The sequence below is a fragment of the Haemorhous mexicanus genome, chromosome 24 (genome assembly GCF_027477595.1).
Source record: "Haemorhous mexicanus isolate bHaeMex1 chromosome 24, bHaeMex1.pri, whole genome shotgun sequence".
In the NCBI taxonomy this organism is placed as follows: Eukaryota; Metazoa; Chordata; class Aves; order Passeriformes; family Fringillidae; genus Haemorhous; species Haemorhous mexicanus.
Window position 1 is genome coordinate 5,829,097 of NC_082364.1, and position 17,234 is coordinate 5,846,330.

The 17,234-nt window shown below is 63.7% G+C and overlaps 2 protein-coding genes across 3 annotated transcripts; one reads left to right on the forward strand and one right to left on the reverse strand.

Annotated features, from left to right (window-relative positions):
- Positions 1-872: 872 nt before the first annotated feature.
- On the forward strand, positions 873-3,726 carry C1QTNF5 (C1q and TNF related 5). Of its 2 annotated transcripts, none has more exons than XM_059867238.1 (3): positions 873-1,399; positions 2,186-2,414; positions 2,938-3,726. In XM_059867238.1, exons 2-3 carry the CDS (start codon positions 2,201-2,203, stop codon positions 3,453-3,455), a joined length of 732 nt encoding a protein of 243 aa, XP_059723221.1. In that variant the 5' UTR covers positions 873-1,399; positions 2,186-2,200; the 3' UTR covers positions 3,456-3,726. The 2 variants fall into 2 exon arrangements, with proteins under 2 accessions (XP_059723221.1, XP_059723220.1); XM_059867237.1 differs by having other exon boundaries at positions 873-1,367.
- A 3,956-nt stretch (positions 3,727-7,682) lies between these two features.
- RNF26 (ring finger protein 26) lies at positions 7,683-11,279 on the reverse strand. Its single transcript, XM_059867139.1, has one exon. The coding sequence runs from the start codon at positions 11,198-11,200 to the stop codon at positions 9,845-9,847; it is 1,356 nt and encodes a 451-aa protein (XP_059723122.1). The 5' UTR covers positions 11,201-11,279; the 3' UTR covers positions 7,683-9,844.
- Between the last annotated feature and the right edge of the window lie 5,955 nt (positions 11,280-17,234).

Below are 17,234 nucleotides of genomic sequence, written 5' to 3' on the forward strand. Positions count from 1 at the left end.
AGGGATGGAGGGGCACAGGGGAAACTGCAGGGGAGAGTGGGCAGCTGGCTGTGCCCTCACTGGGCTGGGGGCTTGCAGGGTCCCAGGGAGATGGATGGGTCTCAGAGGGATCCAGTTGGTGCAGGGAAGGGATCCTGCACCACCAAGAGTGGTGGCCCCACTGGCTGTGCTGGCTGAAGGCCACCCTGGTGGCCACAAGCCTGGCAACACCCCTGGCCACAAACCAGTGTCCAGCTAGCCAAAAACAACAGTCCCTTCACACCTTGGGAGAGAGGAGAGAGGTAGCTCCCTGCCACCACCCAGCCTGCCCGTGGGTATCCAGGTCTGGAAGGAACATTTGGCAACGTCCCCAGCTCCACTGCAGACTCTGGCAGGGGGAGGAGAGATCCAGCAGTGCCATCGTGTTTCCCACTGCCCTGAGAATGTGGAGAAATCCCCAGCCTGGCTGGGTCACTGGGTTCAGGACCCACTTGTGCCAGCACCGCTCTGCCCCTGTACCCAGCACGGACCTGCCACCCCCACCCACCTCAGGGCATTTGAGCCCACCCAGCTCCTTCTCTCCCTGCATGTCCCAGCTGCTGCTGGGCACAGGGACATCCCCAGCCGCAGGCCCGCCCCTCTGGCCAGCGTGTGACCGTGTCCCTTGGACGCACTCGGCGCTGGAACGAGTTAAAGCCAAGCTGGGAGCGCCTCGAAAGCTTCTCCGTGTGCTCTGCAGTCCCCAGGGCCAGCCCTGCCTCCTGGCACGGGCACAGCACTGCTCTGCCCGCCCTTCCACCTGCCCTGCACGCTCAGCCCAACGTGCTGGGACTGCCCAGGCGACTCCTGCGGCTTCCCCTGCGTGCTCCCAGGGCACTGTGTGCTCTGCACTGTGTGCCAGGCACTGTGTGCTCTGCCATCCCCTTGGCCTCAGCTCTCCTGCCAGTCAGGGCACCCATACACCCTGAGAGCTCCCTCTTCTTTCTGCTATTGCATCTCTCTCTGCCTTGCTGGATTTCTCCCCCCTTCAGCCTTTATTTTGTTTCCTTTCCCCCTGCTGCCTGTTCTCCCTGTTTTCCTCCCCTCCACCCTGCTCCCCAGGTGCCCAGTTGAGGTTCTTCCCAGCCTGTGCCTCCTCTCCCTAGGCCGGGCTGTTTGCAGTGCTCTCCCTTCCCCCTGCTTACAGCACTTCCGACAGCATGGGATTATTTTTCTTTTTCCCCTTGTCTTGTAGCTTTTGGCTCCCAAGGCCCTTGATTTCCTTTGGAGTTTGGGAGGAGAGACGTGGGGAGGAGGGGGGGTGGAGAGGCTGCCTCTCTTAGGGCCTTCGTCAGAGCCAAGTGGCCAGGAAGAGCCTCAGCCCTTCCACAGCAGCGGCGAGCAGCGAGGTGAGGTCCCGGACAGGAGCCGCAGGATCACAGTGAGTGGGGACACCCAGCCGGGGGCGGCTGGGACTCCCTGGCTTCCTGGCTCCGGCGCCTGGGCGGAGGAGAGACGCTTTTCTCCTCCTTTTCCTCTTTGTTGCCGTCGTGGAGGGGGAAGAGAGCAGCTTTTCTGGGTCAAGGCCACGGGGAGGGGGCCAGCGCTGGCCCTGGGGCTCAGCCCTCGTTGTGCTGCTGTTGGAAGGGCTGGGGGCAGCTCGGGCAGGGGGGTGATCCCGGCAGGGGGGTGGTCCCGACACGGCCGGGGATGCTGCAGCCGGCCGGGGGTGGAGCCGAGCCGCCGGCAGCCGGGATGCTGCCAAGGGCAGGGCCACGACAGCCCCGCGTTCCTCGAGCTGCCGTCCTACCACGCACCCCCCAGAGGCAACAACCCCTCCCCAGGCACGCTCACAGCTCACCAGCTGCCAGCTCTAAATCCCCCTGCCCGCTCCCCCGTGGCTGGGCATGGTGGGGCAGTGCCCACCCCGAAGAGTCCCCAGCCATACACACACAAAGCCACTGCCACAGCCCCTGGCCCTGCAGCCACACCCCACACACGTCCTGAGCTGTCCCAGGGCTGCAGGATGCTGTGGTGGCACACGGGCCGTGGGGATGCTGTGGCAGGTGCAGGCAGCACGGGGGCCTCGCTGAGGGGAGCAGCCCTAAAGGTAAAGGGAAAAGAAGGGAGGGAATGTCCCCTGCTGACCCCCTGCACCCCTGCCAAGCACTCCCAACCCTCCTCATTATGGTCCCAAGAGCTGTGATCCTTCTCTGCCCCTCTCCAGCCCCTCTAGGACAAGATGAAGCAGCTCTTCCTCCTCTTCCTCCTCGGGCTCATCAGCAGGTCCTTGCAGATCGAAGACAACAAGATCCCTGGGCTGTGCTCAGGGCAGCCAGGCATCCCGGGGACCCCTGGCCTGCACGGGGGGCAGGGTTTGCCAGGCAGAGACGGACGAGATGGCCGGGATGGAGCCATGGGGATGCCAGGGGAGAAGGGCGACATGGGCCCTCCTGGTAAGAAAGGAGAGATCCCAGCTGGGGAGAGGGATTTGCCATTCCCTGCCCATGGGGAGCACCATCATGCCAGGGGGTGAGTGCTGCACGCTGGCACAAATTGCCAAACGGAGAATGAATCCTGCAGAAGCGCCCCTCCCATGCTGCCACCACCCCTCTGGCCCTGCCTGTGGTGCCCGTGCTCTGTAAAAGGCAGCAGCTCCCTGTCACTGGGGAAGCTGCATTTGTCCCCATCCTCAATGCCACCCCTCTCTTCCTGCCCTGCTTTTGGAGGGACCACCAGGAATTGCATCATCCCTGCCCTGGCTCCTGGGCTGGGCTTTCCCCCAGCCTGTGAGGGTTTCTCCAACGATTTGTTGATGCTGAGCTAAATGACACACCCAGCCCTCCCCACTCGTGCTGCTTCCCCACGCGGTGCCCTGCTGTGGCAGGGAATCCCTGGTGGAATCGGGACTGGGCAGGAGGGGTGGAGGAGCTGTGTTGCTGACTTAGAGGTGACGCTGTCCCCTCCTGCCTGCCCCAGGAGTGCCCGGTCCCCGCGGGGAGGTGGGCAGCCCCGGCGTGGACGGGCTGCACGGTGAGAAGGGAGCTCAGGGCGAGTGCGCCGTGGCTCCTCGCTCCGCCTTCAGCGCCAAGCGCTCCGAGTCCCGCAGCCCTCCCCTGGCAGACCAGCCCATCCTCTTCGACGTGGTGCTCATCAACGAGCAGGGCCACTACGACCCGGCCACGGGCAAGTTCACCTGCGAGGTGCCCGGCCTGTACTACTTCGCCGTGCACGCCACCGTGTACCGCACTAGCCTGCAGTTCGACATCATGAAGAACGGCCACTCCATCGCCTCCTTCTTCCAGTACTACGGCAACTGGCCCAAGCCCACCTCGCTCTCAGGGGGCACCCTGGTCCGCCTGGAGCCCGAGGACGAGGTGTGGGTGCAGGTGGGAGTGGGGGACTACATCGGCTTCTACGCCAGCGTCAAGACGGACAGCACCTTCACCGGCTTCCTCGTCTACTCCTACTGGCAAAACTCCGCCGTGTTCGCCTGAGCCAGCCCTCAGCTGCGAGTGGGGCCGGGCAGGTGCCCCTTCCCAGCCCCCAGCGCGGTGGGAGCCGGGGCAGAGGGACCCCCGCCCTGCTCGGGGCGCAGAAACGTTCCCTGTGCCATCGCGGGGGCGGTGGAACACCCCTGGAGCAGCTCTGGGTCAGAGCTCGCTGTTATTTCGGGCACCCCCAGGGCAGGGCAAGCCGGGCAGAGTGGCCAGGAGCCCGTCCCGCGGGTCCTGCCCCATCCCTCCCCTCAATAAAGGGCTGCTCAGCTCCGCGTGTGCCGCCTGCCTGCGCGCCCCTGCGCGCCGCGGGACCCCCGAGGGCGGAGGGGGCTGCGCAGCCCTGCCCGGGGGTTCCGGGCCGGAGCCACCGTGTCGGGATGTCCCCGCAGGGCCAGCGAGAGCCGCTAGATGGTGGCATCGGCGTCCTTGAGTCATGAGCGCGGCGCTGCGACCGCCCCCGGCACCTCCCCGAGGCTCGGGAGAGCGGCGGGAGCGCCCCCGGTGTCCCCCCGAGGACCGAGTCCCGGCGGATGGGAGGGTCCCCATGCTGTCAGGGCCACCCCGGGGGGAGCGGATTGCCCGGGGCGAGCAGAGCCATGGCTCCGGGGGTGGCCCGTCGGTCCCCAACGGGGCTGGCGGAGCCCCCCGCGCCCGCCCCCCGCCCCAGTGTGAAAGCGGTGACCCGCCACTGGGAAAGGTCGCTATTTTTAGCAGGGGAATGAAGAGCTTCCTCATTCCTTGCCCAAAATAGGTCCCTGAGGGGACCAGCCGGGGAGGGGGCTCTTGGCCAGCGGCCGAACCCCTTAATGGGCTTGGGACGCTGCCCTGCCCTGCTGCAGGGTGCCAGCTGGGACCGGCTCTCCTCCTGGCCGTGCCAGCGGGACCTTGCAGTGTTCCCCCGCCCAGGACCCCGGAACTCAGCCTGACAGCCACCCCTCCCCTGCCCCGGATCCCCCAATGCCCCCATCTGCGCCAGATGGACCCTCAGGAGTAGAGCTGTGCCTGTCGGGATGAGCAAACCTCGTGTCCCTGCTCACCAGGGGCTGCAGCAGGCTGGCACCAGCCGTGGGGACACCGTGTGCCCCTCTACAGGGCCAGTGTCACCCCAGGGCACTCCCGCTCCGGCACTGAGGATGATGGGCACATCACTGCAGCCTGCTCGGGCCACCCCCGGCCCGTGGGGACCTTTGGAGGTGCTGGGTGACACCTCGTGCCCCTTTTGGGGGGCAGAGGGGCTCTGCTGCAGCCACCCCGCGGGCCCTTCGGGCAGCCCCGGGGTCGGGTTGCAGCGGAAGCCTCTGTTTGGGTTGGAGATGGCTTTTTCTGTAAGCAGAGCTGCTCAGGGGGCAAACAACGCCGCAGAGCAGATCGATGGCTATTCTGGGAGGAGGAAAGGGAATTTTCTGGACGAGGTGGGTGGGGGCTGGGAGCATTCCCTGGTCCCTGTCACGATGTGGGGGAGCAGGCTCAGCACAGGCAGCCACAGCAGTTCCTGGGCTCTGCTTCCTTTGGGATGCTCTTGGCTGTGTGGACACTTTGTCTGGGATCAGGGGGACCCCCTGTGAGAACCTGAGGGGGTCTGCTGCTGCTTAGGGAGGATGAGGAATAGGGCAAGAAAAGGGAAGGAGAGCCACAGGAGACTTTGACAAGTTCCTAGTAAGCTCCAGGTGCTTTTGCTGAGCTCTGCCATCTTCCCCGAGTTAGATGAGATTGGAGACCCTGCTCCAGCAGAGCCCAGGCTAGGGAGGGGCCAGCAACCCCAGCCAGGGCAACTGAGGAGCCAGTGAGGCTGAGCCCTCCAGGGCTGAGTGCAGCTTACAGAGGCAGCAGTGGGGTTGTTTTGTTGTTTCTTTTGAGGTTTTTGTGGTTGCTTTGTGGGGTTTTAGAAACAAAAATAAATGTCAGCCCCTCTTTTCAGAGCAGCACTCGTGTCCTTGGAACTCCAAGGTCACCTGAGGGGGTCAGCAGGCACCAGAGATTAAAGAGATCAACTGGATCATGTCTGAGCCCCTACAGCTGCCCATGGTGCCAGGGCATGGAAACGCTCCAGTGGTGGCCTGGTGACTCCTGGCAGCTGCAGGATGGCTCCTGCTCCCCCCAAAAGTTTGGTTATGGCCCAGGTTCAGAGGCCACATCACTGCTGAGGTGCAGGGAACACTCCCAGACGTCTTCAGGGCTGCTGAGCTGATAAGGAGACCTTTAACCTGGGAATGGCAGGGGAGGGGACAATCCGTGCTCACCTGGGGGTGGGCTGGGCAAGAAAAGGACCAAAACAAAGGCTCGGGAGAGCAGACACCGTCTCCTTCAGGGATGTCCTTGGGAGAATCCCATGTCCTGGAGAGGTGTCCAGGAGGATGAAAGACCAGCTCCTCCAAACTCAGGCCCATCCCTACGAGAGGGGGTGAGAGGTGTTGATCAAACCCTGCCACGGGCTGCTCAGAGGGATAGGAGAGTCTCCCCTCACCGAGACATCGGGATCCCTGCTGTCCCCAGAGCCAAGCACGCTGCTCTGGGCTGGGTGCCCTCGGTGTCCCCGCCAGCCTCAGCCCTTCCGTGTCCCCTGCGAGGCACCGGGGTCGCTGCTGTGTCCGGGGAGCTGATGAGGCTCCCGTGCTGACTCACTAATGAGAGCCCAGGCTGGTGCCGGCAGCAGCCCAAAGGCCCCCCGTGGTTCTGCTGCTGCTCCTCACCTGCTCCCTCCCTGCCGGCCGGGTATCGCTCCCGCTCCTGCTGTGCCGCATCTGCGCTCCCGGCTGTCCCGCCCGCTCCCTGCTGGCAGGCGGACCGTGCCTCCTGTCCCCAGGCTGCGCCGAGCCGCTCATTAGGGAGGGGGAGCTGCAGCTGGGCTGACAAAGGGATTTTTCCCAGCGCCTGGGGGCTCCTGCTTTCAGCGGGCTGCCAGAGCCGACCACCCCCGTGCTCCTGAACTGGGGTCACCCGGCAGCATCACGCTCCTCCCTCCTTGGGGAAGGGTCTGGGCGCTTTGATGAGCTGAGAGCAGCCTGATAGGTTCGTGTGGGAGCCTCCCAAGCACGTTCAGGAGCAGGGAATACCCCGAGGACTCCAAATCTTCTGTCCCGGCGTGGCCCAGGCTGTGCAGCCCTGCACCAAAACCCGAAGTGCCAGGGCAGGCTGAGCTCACGGAGCTTGTCCATTAGCACGGAGGTGGTTTGCATTTTCCTCCTGCAATTGCTGGCTGCTCGAGCAGAGATTGAGCCAAGTGTGTGCAGGATGGCTCCCGGGGGAGGGCTGTGTCCTGCACATCCTGTCCTCTCTGGGAAAGCTGGGCTGCACTGGCCTGAGGTGGCCGAGCACCCTCCCCATCCCCTGCCGGGGCTGCTGGGCTGGGAGAGCCTGCCTGGGCAGGGCAGGGCAGACATTCCCCTGCTGATCCCACCCTCCTGCCCTGTCTGCAGCCTCCCCAGGTGCCCAGCCAGCCTCGGGTCACACCCTAGGAGCACGAGAAGTGCATCAGTTTGCCCAGTTATCAGGCATCTGCCAGCACTGCCCTCCTCCCTGTGCCTGAGCAGATATCTGCCTCTTTCTGGCCTCCCAGCAGCTCCCACCTCCCCCCTCTTGGTTTCCATCCTGATTGAAAGGAGCCACTCTGCTGGCATGGCCCTGCCAGGCCAGGGCAAGCCAGGGCTCCTGGAGTCTCTGCCCATCAGGGTCCTGAGCCATTTTCCCAAACAATTTAGGAGGATGCTGGGGAAGCAGAGAGTGCTTAAAAGCACAAAGCAACCTGCCAGGAGCTCAGATCCGAGCCAGGGAGCAGCTCCTTGTGCAGCAAATGCAACTGCTGCCTCCATCCCAGGGACAGTCTGAGGCATCAGATACGTGCAGGAACAGGAATGGACATGTCCCAGCACCTTCCTGCCAGCCTGGAACACGCTGGGAGACCCCAGCCCCTCCTCCCTGTCCCCTGGTGAGGTGTATTCACAACCATCTCCTCTTGCTGTGGGTTGGCAGAGCAGGAGCTGGGGGCTGCCAGCTCTGAGAAGCCCACCCAGAGTGGGTTTGGGTGTGAATTCATCTCCTGGGTGCTGGATTTTCCCTGGCTCCAGGGTATCCCACAGCACTGCTTTTCTGGGGGCAAACACCCCCGAGCCCGCAGGTGACGTTGACCCTTTGTGGGGAGTGATGGGAGCCCAGGGATGGATAAAGGAGACACAAACACACATTTTTCTCCAAAAAACCCTTCCCAAGAATGAGGCAGAGCCCAGCTTTTGGTAAAGGAGATTTTAATCTGCTCAGTATCTAGTCCATAGTGCAAAGAGTTAAACTTAAGGCAAAGCCTTCTCTTATAAACAGCAAACAGGCCCTAAACAAACAAGCGTGACTGCTATAATAATAATAATAATAAAAAAAGGGGTTAAGGGAACAAACTGCACTTTTGGGGAGGTGTCCTTTCCCCCCCAGCCTGTAACTCATGTAGGGAATATTGCACCCCCTGATCCATGAGCTGGTCCCAAGGGAATGCTGCTGCCTGTGGCCACAATCCCACTCCTGAGGGACTCCAGCTGCAGGTCCCTGACTCCCCTGCAAGTGCCTGGGACAAGCCAGAGCCTGGGTTCACACTCCTCTGGGGAGGCTTTGGCTGCTCCCAAGTGTTGGTGGCTGGAGAGAGCCAGCTGAACGAGGGAGGTGTGTGAGGAGGCGCAGGGACAAGAGCTTGAGCAATGGGGAGCTTTGCATCTCTGTGGAGTGGAGTGGAAGCAGCTGAGAGCCCTTCTAACACCCACCAGTGCTCAGGAGCCTGGCCTGGCCAGGAATCCTCCCAGCTCCCAGGAAAGGTGGGAGCAACCAGCCCTGGCAGTGCCTTTCTGAGCAAAGCCACTCAGCAAGAAGATAGTTCCTTGCTAGAGCTCAGCTTTACAGCTCAGAGGCATCTCCCAGCACAGCCTGGCCTCTCTGCTGCCTCTGTTTTGGCTTAAATTGCTAATCAAGAAGGAAAATAGAAGGAGAAGCATGCCAGCTGCCCTCAGGCTCTTGGCTTCCAGTCCAGAGTCAAGACTCTCTCCGGTCTGGCTCCAGCCAAAACTGGCTGTGGCGTGTGGCTGACCTCAGGCAAGCAGCTGGGAAAGGAAAAGCTTTTTAATGCAAGGCTCTCTTGCAGCCCAGCAATTTCTTGGAATGGTGCTGGTTGCCCAAGCTGGGGTGAGCCATCTCAGGCCTGCCCCAGCCAGGATGGGATGCACTCCTTGGACTCCAGGGGACACTTCTGAATGGAAGTAGTTACATTGGTGACAGACAACAAGACAAAACAAAGGTACAGCCCTGCCCTAACCCAAGGTATCCGTGGTCCTGGTGCTGCTCCACGCACACAACTGCAGATCCACAGCATGGATGTGCAGAAACTGTGCCTGGAGCTGGAATGTCTGTGAGCTCCCAGGAGTTCTGGGGTGCTCCCTCTTCTCCCAAAGAGTTCCTCCCTCTAGCCAGCCCAGCCTGGGAAGGAGCCAGCAAGCTCTGGAGTGACCCTCCCTGCTCCATGGCACTCTTAGCCTGCAAATGTGTGGGTTTTGGAGAGGATTCTGCAGCCTTGGCTCAAATCTGGGCTGCTGCTGCTGCTGCTGCTGCCAGGGCTGGGAGCACTGGCTGGGGGGTCACTCCTCAGCTCCCCAGGCAGCACCACCAGCCCTGCAGAAGGAGTGATCCCTGCAGCCTCCCCGTGCAGGTAACCTGACGTGTGCTTGCTAGTCTTGCATAGGTGATGCGTGGAAGCAGCAGCAGCACTGAGCTCTGCAGGGAGCCCGAGTCCATCACAGCTCCACGCTGTCCTGGCAAGAGAGATCCTTCAAAAAGCAAAGCCCTGGGGTTTTGAAGTACCCCAAAAAGCCTGTTCTCCAGCTGAGAGCCAGGTTCAGCAAACACTAAAAATCTCGAGTGTGCTCCTGGCTCTCCCTGGGCCTTGCAAACAGGGCACTCCTCCCTTTTCCCATGGAGCTCCTCCAGGCCTGGATGCAGCCTGCCAGGTAATTTTCTAGTGAGACCTTGGGAAAAAAACCTCCCTTGCCTTGCACCAGCCCCTGTGATTGCCGGGAGGGCACAGCCTGTAACCTTCCATCAGCTTTGGCTAGGAGGGACAAGAGCAATTTTCTGTGCTCTGCTTTGGATCTTAGGCTGCAGGCTCAAGGCCCTGAAACAGCAAAGGTTGTCAACAAAAAACCAGGTAACTCTTCCAGCCTGCTGCAGAGATCAGTATTGTGCTTGCTAGCAAGAGCTACAACCTAGTTAGGCAGCAAACGTGACCAGCAGACACCCCACAGCGTCCTGCCCTTCCAGCACCATCCACAGTTCTTTGGAAGCTGCTCAAGGCAGCCCTGGGAAGTGCAGACAGGGGTGCCCTTGACCTCCTGGGAAAACAGCCCAAGCCCCCCGTGGGCTCACAGGTACACGTTGAGGGTCTGCAGGATCACCTGGCGGCACAGGGGGCAGTTGCGCTGGTAGATGTCCTGCTGCAGGAGCACCTCTGTGCACTCCTGGCACAGGCACAGGTGCCTGCAGGGCAGCAGCAGGACTGTCTTGGTCTGGTCCTGGCAGATGACACATTTCTTACGCTCCTCTTGCTCTTTCAGCAGCACCCAGGGGTCGTCGTCGGGCGCTCCCTCAGCGTTCCCGGCTGCGGCGTTCAGCCGCTGCTTCCTCGGGGCTTTCCACCAGGACGTGCCCGGCTCCTCCCTGGATGTCTGGGGACGCTGCCCTGCCCCAGCACGGCTCAGAGCAGGCCGTGGCTGCGGCCCCTGCTCTGCATCCAGCTGCTCCTCCAGCTCGGCCAGCAGCTGGCCCAGGGTCACCCTGTCGGCGGCCGGGGCTCTGGGGGCACCCACGGCGCGTCGCTGGTCACTGCCCTGGTTCACCATCCTGCCTCCCTGGCTCCAGTTGGTCACCTGCTGGATCCAGTCCACCAGCCTGCGCCAGGGCTGGGAGGTCACGGCCACTCCCAGGCTCAGCACGGCCACCTGGTAGAGCCGCCAGACGTCCCTCTGCAGGCGGCGCAAGGAGGGCAGCGTGTGCAAGTAGCCCAGCAGGTATCCCGTCAGCGTCCACAGCAGCCCGGGGTTGAACGCGAAGGCGCTGACCACCACGATGAGCAGGAGCAAGCCCAGGCCGTAGACATTGACAAAGAAGACGCTGATGAAGAGCTCGGTGGCCGAGCAGAGCAGCTCGAAGGCCATCTGGCAGGGCGACCACAGCAGGATGGACACGGCGATGGCACCGCTGGACACGTGCGCCAGGAAGGCGGCCAGCAGCTCGGCCACCCTAACGACGGGCCCGGCCAGCGAGTCCCAGAGGGCGGCGAGCAGCGTGAAGAGGTTCTGCGTGCCGATGAGGCACACGTTCACCAGGCTGTTGACCAGGTACATCAGCAGGCTGGTGCCGATGGCCAGCGCCTCGCACAGCTGCCGGCCCAGCGCCTGCCCGCAGCCCAGCACGGCGCCCAGCCCGCGCTGCGCCAGCTCCCGGCCCCGCAGCGCCAGGTGCGACGCCAGGTGCGACAGCAGGTGCCCGGCCGCCCGCATGCCCTCCATGGCCCCGCAGCAGCCGCGCACCAGCACCAGCGCATCCCAGCACGCCACCGCCGCGGCGGCCGCGGCCGCGGGCAGGCTGGAGGCCGCGGCCAGCAGCCACAGCAGCGCGGACACCAGCGAGGACACCAGGAAGAAGTTGAGGTCGAGCACCAGCAGCAGCAGGTCGAGCAGCAGGCGCAGCCCGCGGAGCAGCGCGAACAGCACGTCCATGGTCCCCGCGGGGCCGTACGGCAGCTCAGCCGCGGGCCCCCTCCGCCATGGGCGCAGCCATCTTGGCACTCGCCGCCGTGCGGGGCGCGGCCAATCAGCGGCGAGGGCTCCGCCCGGACTCGCCGCTCATTGGTCGGTTCGCAGGATGCGGCGGGGGCGCGGCGGGGGCGCGGCTTCCAGCAGAGGCCACGCCCACTGCGGTAATTTAAAGGGCCAGCAGCGCCCGTTAGCCCGGACCGTTCGCTTCTCCGCGAGCCAGATCGGTTTTTGCAGTGTTTTAACTGCAGAATGAAGACTGCCCATGCAATTCCTGATCTCTTTGTGGAAGTGGATCTGCCCGATCACTACATAAGGAGGAAAAACTGATGGCCCAGGGGCACTTTCCAATATCCTGGATTGATCCAAGCCCAGTCCAATCTGGCCTTGGACACTCCCAGGGATGGGGCAGCCACAGCTTCCCTGGGCAACCTGTGCCAGAGCCTCCCCATGCTCAAAGGGAGGAATTTCTTCCCAATATCTCGTGTAACCCTGCCCCCTGTTAGTGGGAAGCCATTCCCCCTTGTCCCACCAGTCCCAGAGGGGGGCACAGGGATGCTCAGGGGATGCAGCAGCTCTCCTCTGGAGACAGGCTGGGAGAGCTGGGGGTGTCCAGCTTGGAGAAGAGAAGGAGGAGGAGACCTTGGAGACCCTTCCAGTACCTAAAGGAGCTCCAGGAGAGCTGAAGAGGGAGCTTGCACAAGGGATGGAGTGATGGGGTGGGGTTCAGGAGCCAGGACAGAGCAGGCACAGTGCACAGGATGGGCAGGGCTTGAAACCAGCCCCCTCCCCCTGGTTCCAAACAGCACAGGGGGAACACACCGCCCACAGTGGCCATGCATGAGAGGGGTTTGTGCCAGCCTGAGCCCTGGCACAGGGAAGGTCTGCACTTGCCAGCAGGATCCCCTGGGCCTGTGTGGGACAGAGTCAGCCCAGGGTCACCCGGCCAAGCAGTTTCCTGCAGGAGGTTTGAGCATAAAGCCACGGCCATGGCTCAGACCAAGGCTACAGCCCTGGAGCAGGTCCTGCCCTCCCTGCTGGACCCCAGCCAGGGCGTGGGGCTGTCAAAGCCTTGGCTCTGCTGTGCCCCAGGGGATGGTCCAGCCCTGCTGCCCTGAAGGTGATGACAAGTTCAGGAAAATCCAGGCCTGAAGCCCAAGGCTTTTTAAGGAAGGAGAGGGTGAGTGCAGTGCCTGATGACCCACGGGAAAGCCACGTGCAGCCCAGGAGGCTCCGGCCAGCGTGGGGCCAAGGAGGGAAGCACCACGCCCCGGGCAGCGAGGCAGCAGCCCCGAGAGAGCTGGGGTCACCTTCCTGCAGGTGGCTCCCTGAGCAGGGAAGGGGCAGGGGCTGGGGTGGCACATCCGTGTCTGTCTGTCCGTGCCTGGGCTCTGTCGTGCTGTCTGGCCCCAGCGCTGTCGCTGTGGCTCCGAGGCAGCGGTGCCTGCATCCCCAGGGAGCGCGCGCCAGTGACGGAGTCAGGATGCTTTCAGCATTTATGGTAATGTTTGGATTTCTCATCGCTCTCCCAAACAGGAGAAGGGAAAAGAGAGCCGAGCCAAGGGCTGGGCGTGCTCCGCTCATTCCCTGCCTCCGGCTGTGCACCTGCCTCGCCCTCCCCACTCCCGGTGCCCGCCCGTGCCCTGCCGTGCCCGGGGCACCCTGGTGGGCTCCCACCGCCGGGCTGGGGGGGCAGCGGCTGCAGCGTTCAGAGGTCGTGGCTCCAGAGCAGGGCTTCTCCGTGCTCCGTGGGATGCAGGGGAGCTCTGCCCTCTCTCATTCCGGTAGGATGTCCAGCCCCAGGGCGTCCAGACCTACAGGAGAGGGGCATAGGGGGCTGGGAACACCTGGTAGCAGATCAGGCTGGGACTGATTCGGCTGGAGCAGAGTGGGGCTTTGGATGGAATCCCTTCCCAGGGCTCTGCGGGGACACAGAGCTCCCCACCGAGGTGCCTGGCAGCCAGGCTGGGGGTGAGACCCCTCCTCTCAAGGACAGTCCCCGGCTGTTGGTGCACTCGCTGGAGGTCTGGGATGCACTCCTGGCTGTGCCCGTGGAGCTGCTGGCAGCACACGGGGTGCACCCCCCTTGTGAGCTCCCTCCCCTCCTCATCCTCACTGGGCACAGAGCTCTGCTGCCATCGGGGGCCCCCAGAGCCACCCTGATTGCTCAGAGCCTGGCACGAGTGTGGCTCCCGCAGCCCTGCCCTGCCCGGGGGCTGCTGTGCAGCACCGGCAGAGCTGGCACCGAGCCCAGCCCCGGGGCTGCTGCATCACGGCTCCATCGCTGAGCTCACCCCGCATTCCAGAAAAACAGCAGCCAGGGGACGCCAGCTCCAGGGCTGCCCCAGCCCGAGCCCCGAGCCCTTCTGGGTTAATCTGGAAGCAGAGGGAGACAGGGAACAACTCCAGGGCTGCGTGTCCCAGGGCTTGAGGGATGCTCTGGAGCCCAGCGTGCCTGGGGGGATTCCCCAGCCCCAGCATCTCGCCCTGCCTCCCTTGCTCCTTGGGCACATCCCGAGAGAATTTCTGGAGTGTGGGTCCTGCTGGCATCACTCCAGTGCTCCCAGCGCTCCCAGTGTGCTCCCAGCTGTCTGAGCAGCGGGGACCATGCCCAGGGTGCCCTCCCCTGCAGATGCAGGGCGGGTGGCAGCCCCGAGAGGCTGGGGCAGGCAGCACGGTCCTGCCTCACCTCGGGTCCCCCCAGGCCAGCCCTGCCCAGCGCTCGCAGCCCGGGGCGGGCTCCTGCAGCCCCGTGCTCGCAGCCCAGGCGGGAACAATGGCTCATTTCGCTGCATCCGCTCCGGAAAATCCCCCGGCCCCTCTCGGGCTCCGCTCCAGGATGCTGTGGCTCACTCTTCCTCTGGCCTTGGAGGGGCAGCTGAAGGATCCCCCACGGCATGAACCCCGCGGGCAGGGAACACCCCGAGGCTGCTGGGGAGAGCCCTCAGGAAGGATCTGGAGCTGCAGGGAGCCCAGCCCTGTCCCCAGCAGCCACAGCCTTCTCCGCCTTTGCTCGCCCTGCAGCCCTGTGCCAGAGCAGGAGCACGAGGGCTGCTCACCGTGTTTCTGGAGGGCTCTGTGTCTCCCCACGATGGGAGCTCGGATATCTATCTCCTCCTGGAGCCTGGCCAGACAGCCCTGGGAAAGGCAAGTCGTCTTCCATGGGAAAGTCCTGCAAGAAGAAATTCCTCTTTGGCCAGCCCAGCCCCACCGTTCCCCAGGGCCCTGGTGGGACTGTGCCCTGCTTGCTGCCTTGTCCCAGTCAGCCCCCAGTTGCCCCCACCCCTCTCCACAGGGAACCTTCCAAAAGGCCTCCAAAGGGATCCCCTGCAAGAGGGGCTCCCCCAAAGCTGGGCCTTTAGCCCGGGGCTAATTGCTCATGAGGTTTTCTTGCAGATGATCCTAATGAGCTGTCCCGGGGGAGCCCTGCAGACACAGCCAGGAGGAAGAGATCCCTGCAGACAAGCCCAGGGAGTGATGCTGAGTCCCCATCCTGGCTTCTCCTCCCTTCTTGGCAGCAGGGAGCAGGAAAAGCCTGGTGACAGGGAGCACAGGGCAGGGCTGCTCCTCCTGCCTGCTCCACTGGGCAGCCGTGGTGCTGGCAAGTGCTGGATGAGCGTGGCCAGGACCCCTCGCTGTCCCCTGGGCAGCCACAGCCAGACCCCACAGCGGACCCATCATCTCTCAGTTGTGTGGGTGAGTGCCCAGCCCTGGACCCATCCTCTGCCCTGTTGTGTGGGTGAGTGCCCAGCCCTGGACCCATCCTCTGCCCTGTTGTGTGGGTGAGTGCCCAGCCCCGGACCCATCCTCTGCCCCATTGTGTGGGTGAGTGCCCAGCCCTGGACCCATCCTCTGCCCCATTGTGTGGGTGAGTGCCCAGCCCCGGACCCATCCTCTGCCCCATTGTGTGGGTGAGTGCCCAGCTCTGGACCCATCCTCTGCCCCATTGTGTGGGTGAGTGCCCAGCCCTGGACCCATCCTCTGCCCCATTGTGTGGGTGAGTGCCCAGCCCTGGACCCATCCTCTGCCCCATTGTGTGGGTGAGTGCCCAGCCCAGTCCCGGCCGGCGCCAGCACAATGGGGCCATTTTCCGGCCGGGTGCGCTGGGGGAGATGCACTCGGAAATGCTCCCAAGGAAAAGGACGGTTTATAAATAGCTCCTGGCTTCCCCCGGCCGCCCCATCAGTGCCCATCCCCAAATCCTGCCCCTTGCTCCGTGCCCGCAGTGCTCCCAGGCTGGGAGAGCAGCCTGGGACACGGACGTGACCAGCCCAGCTGAAGGCGTGTGAGCCGGGGCAGGACGTGGCTGTCACACCCTGTCCCAGGGCTGCACCTGCTCGGGGCCCTGGGGCTCCTGCACCCCCAGGATGTCCAGGGAGAGCCCTGGGCAGAGGGCTCCTTCTCCCCATGCCTTGGCAGTGGCTCTCAGCTGGATAAGGTTCTCTCAGGCGTGCTCCAGCTGTCCTTGTCCATCCACCCCGCACACAGCTCCTGAGGCAGGGAGCAAGGGAAGCTCCACAGCCTTCCCTGCCACCCCTGTGAGCCACAAACCAGTCCTCAAAGCCAGTCCTGGAGCCCCGGGGTGCTGCTTGTGTCCTCTGTCAGCAGCACCATCACCAGGGCAGGATGCTGAGCTCTCTGCACTGGGCTGGGTGACCCTTGCCAGCTCAGCTCCTTCTTGGGGCTTTGCCACTGCCCTGCATCCGCCAAGCCCCGGCCACCCCCGCACAGCTGCTCCAAAAATCGCTCTCCCTTGTGACAGACATCCAGATGTCACCTTCCTTTCCCCCCCCCCACCTTCCTTCCCCTCTTCCGCTCCTGTCCTTCCTCTCTCCACCCTCCCGGCTCCTCCAGGCTCCCGCTCTGGCCCCTCCTGAACAAAGGCCCCGTAGCCATGGTTAATAATCCCCTCAGAAAGGCCCTGCACAAGAGGAGAGGAAGGAGAGAGGAGACACAAAGGAGCCGCTGGGAGCCAAGCCGAGGAAGGGGGCTGGAAGGAGGCTTTTTCCTCAGCTGGAGGACGCAGAACTCGAAGAGGGCTCCTAGAGGTGAACAGGGATGGGACAGGGGTGCCCCAAAGTGACCACATGGCACCCAGGGAGCAGAGAACCAAAGGCTGGACAGCCCAGGAGGGTTTCTGTACTCAGCCCAGAGTGCAAAGCCCAGTGTAAGCCCCAGAGCCCCCCAAAATGCAGCAGGGACTGGCAGAAGGTGCCTCGAGGGCCAGGGGAGCAGGGCCAGGGGAGCAGTCGGAGCTCCTGAGCAGAACGCTCGGTGCTGGCCTGCCTCCCATCCCTTCCCCGGGGAGAGGGGCCCCTGCTGGCCCTGACAGTGTTGTGTGAAGAGGTGCAGGCCTGGCTGGACACAGCCAGAGGCTTCCACTCTGCACAGCTGCCCTCCATCCACCCTGGAGACCTGCAGGGAGCCAGGCCAGCCCCCAGCCCATGGGCACTGGGGAGGGTTCACTGGGGGCAGCTGGCACAGAGCACCCCAAGCACCCCCCAGAGCCCACCCCAGCTTCTCTGGGCTTGGCTGCAGGGCTCGGGGGAGGCACAGGGCCCCCGTCCCACCTGGGACACACGAGCTGCATGTCAGGACAGGCACAGCCCACGCTGGGCCAGCTCCCTCTGGCAGCATCCCAAGGTCCCCACATCAGCAGGGATCTGTCTGGGAGGGCAGGAAAAGGTGGAAGGGGCTGTGGTGTGTGCTGGGATGCACAGCCCCAGGCCTGGCTCTGTGCTGGCCATCACTCCCCTCTGGCTGCAGAGAGCCAGGCCCAGCAGGAGCCAGAGGAGGAGGCAAATGCAATTGCACACTTCCAGATCATTCCCGAAACCTGCGATGCTCAGATAAGGCCGGGAAATCAGCCCTGCCCTGGGCAGGTTCCTGTGGATCCCAGATTTCCAGCAGCTGTGCCAGGGACTGGCAAAGCCTCACCTCTGCCAGGGGCAGAGCTGCCTGCCCAGGCACAGCCTCGTCTGAGAGGTGGCAGGAGGGA

Coding starts and splice junctions, on each gene's coding strand:
- C1QTNF5 (XM_059867238.1), top strand. CDS start 2,201: ATGAAGCAGCTCTTCCTCCTCTTCCTCCTCGGGCTCATCAGCAGGTCC. Junction 2,415..2,937: donor GGGCGACATGGGCCCTCCTG/GTAAGAAAGGAG, acceptor TGCCTGCCCCAG/GAGTGCCCGGTCCCCGCGGG.
- RNF26 (XM_059867139.1), bottom strand. CDS start 11,200: ATGGACGTGCTGTTCGCGCTGCTCCGCGGGCTGCGCCTGCTGCTCGAC.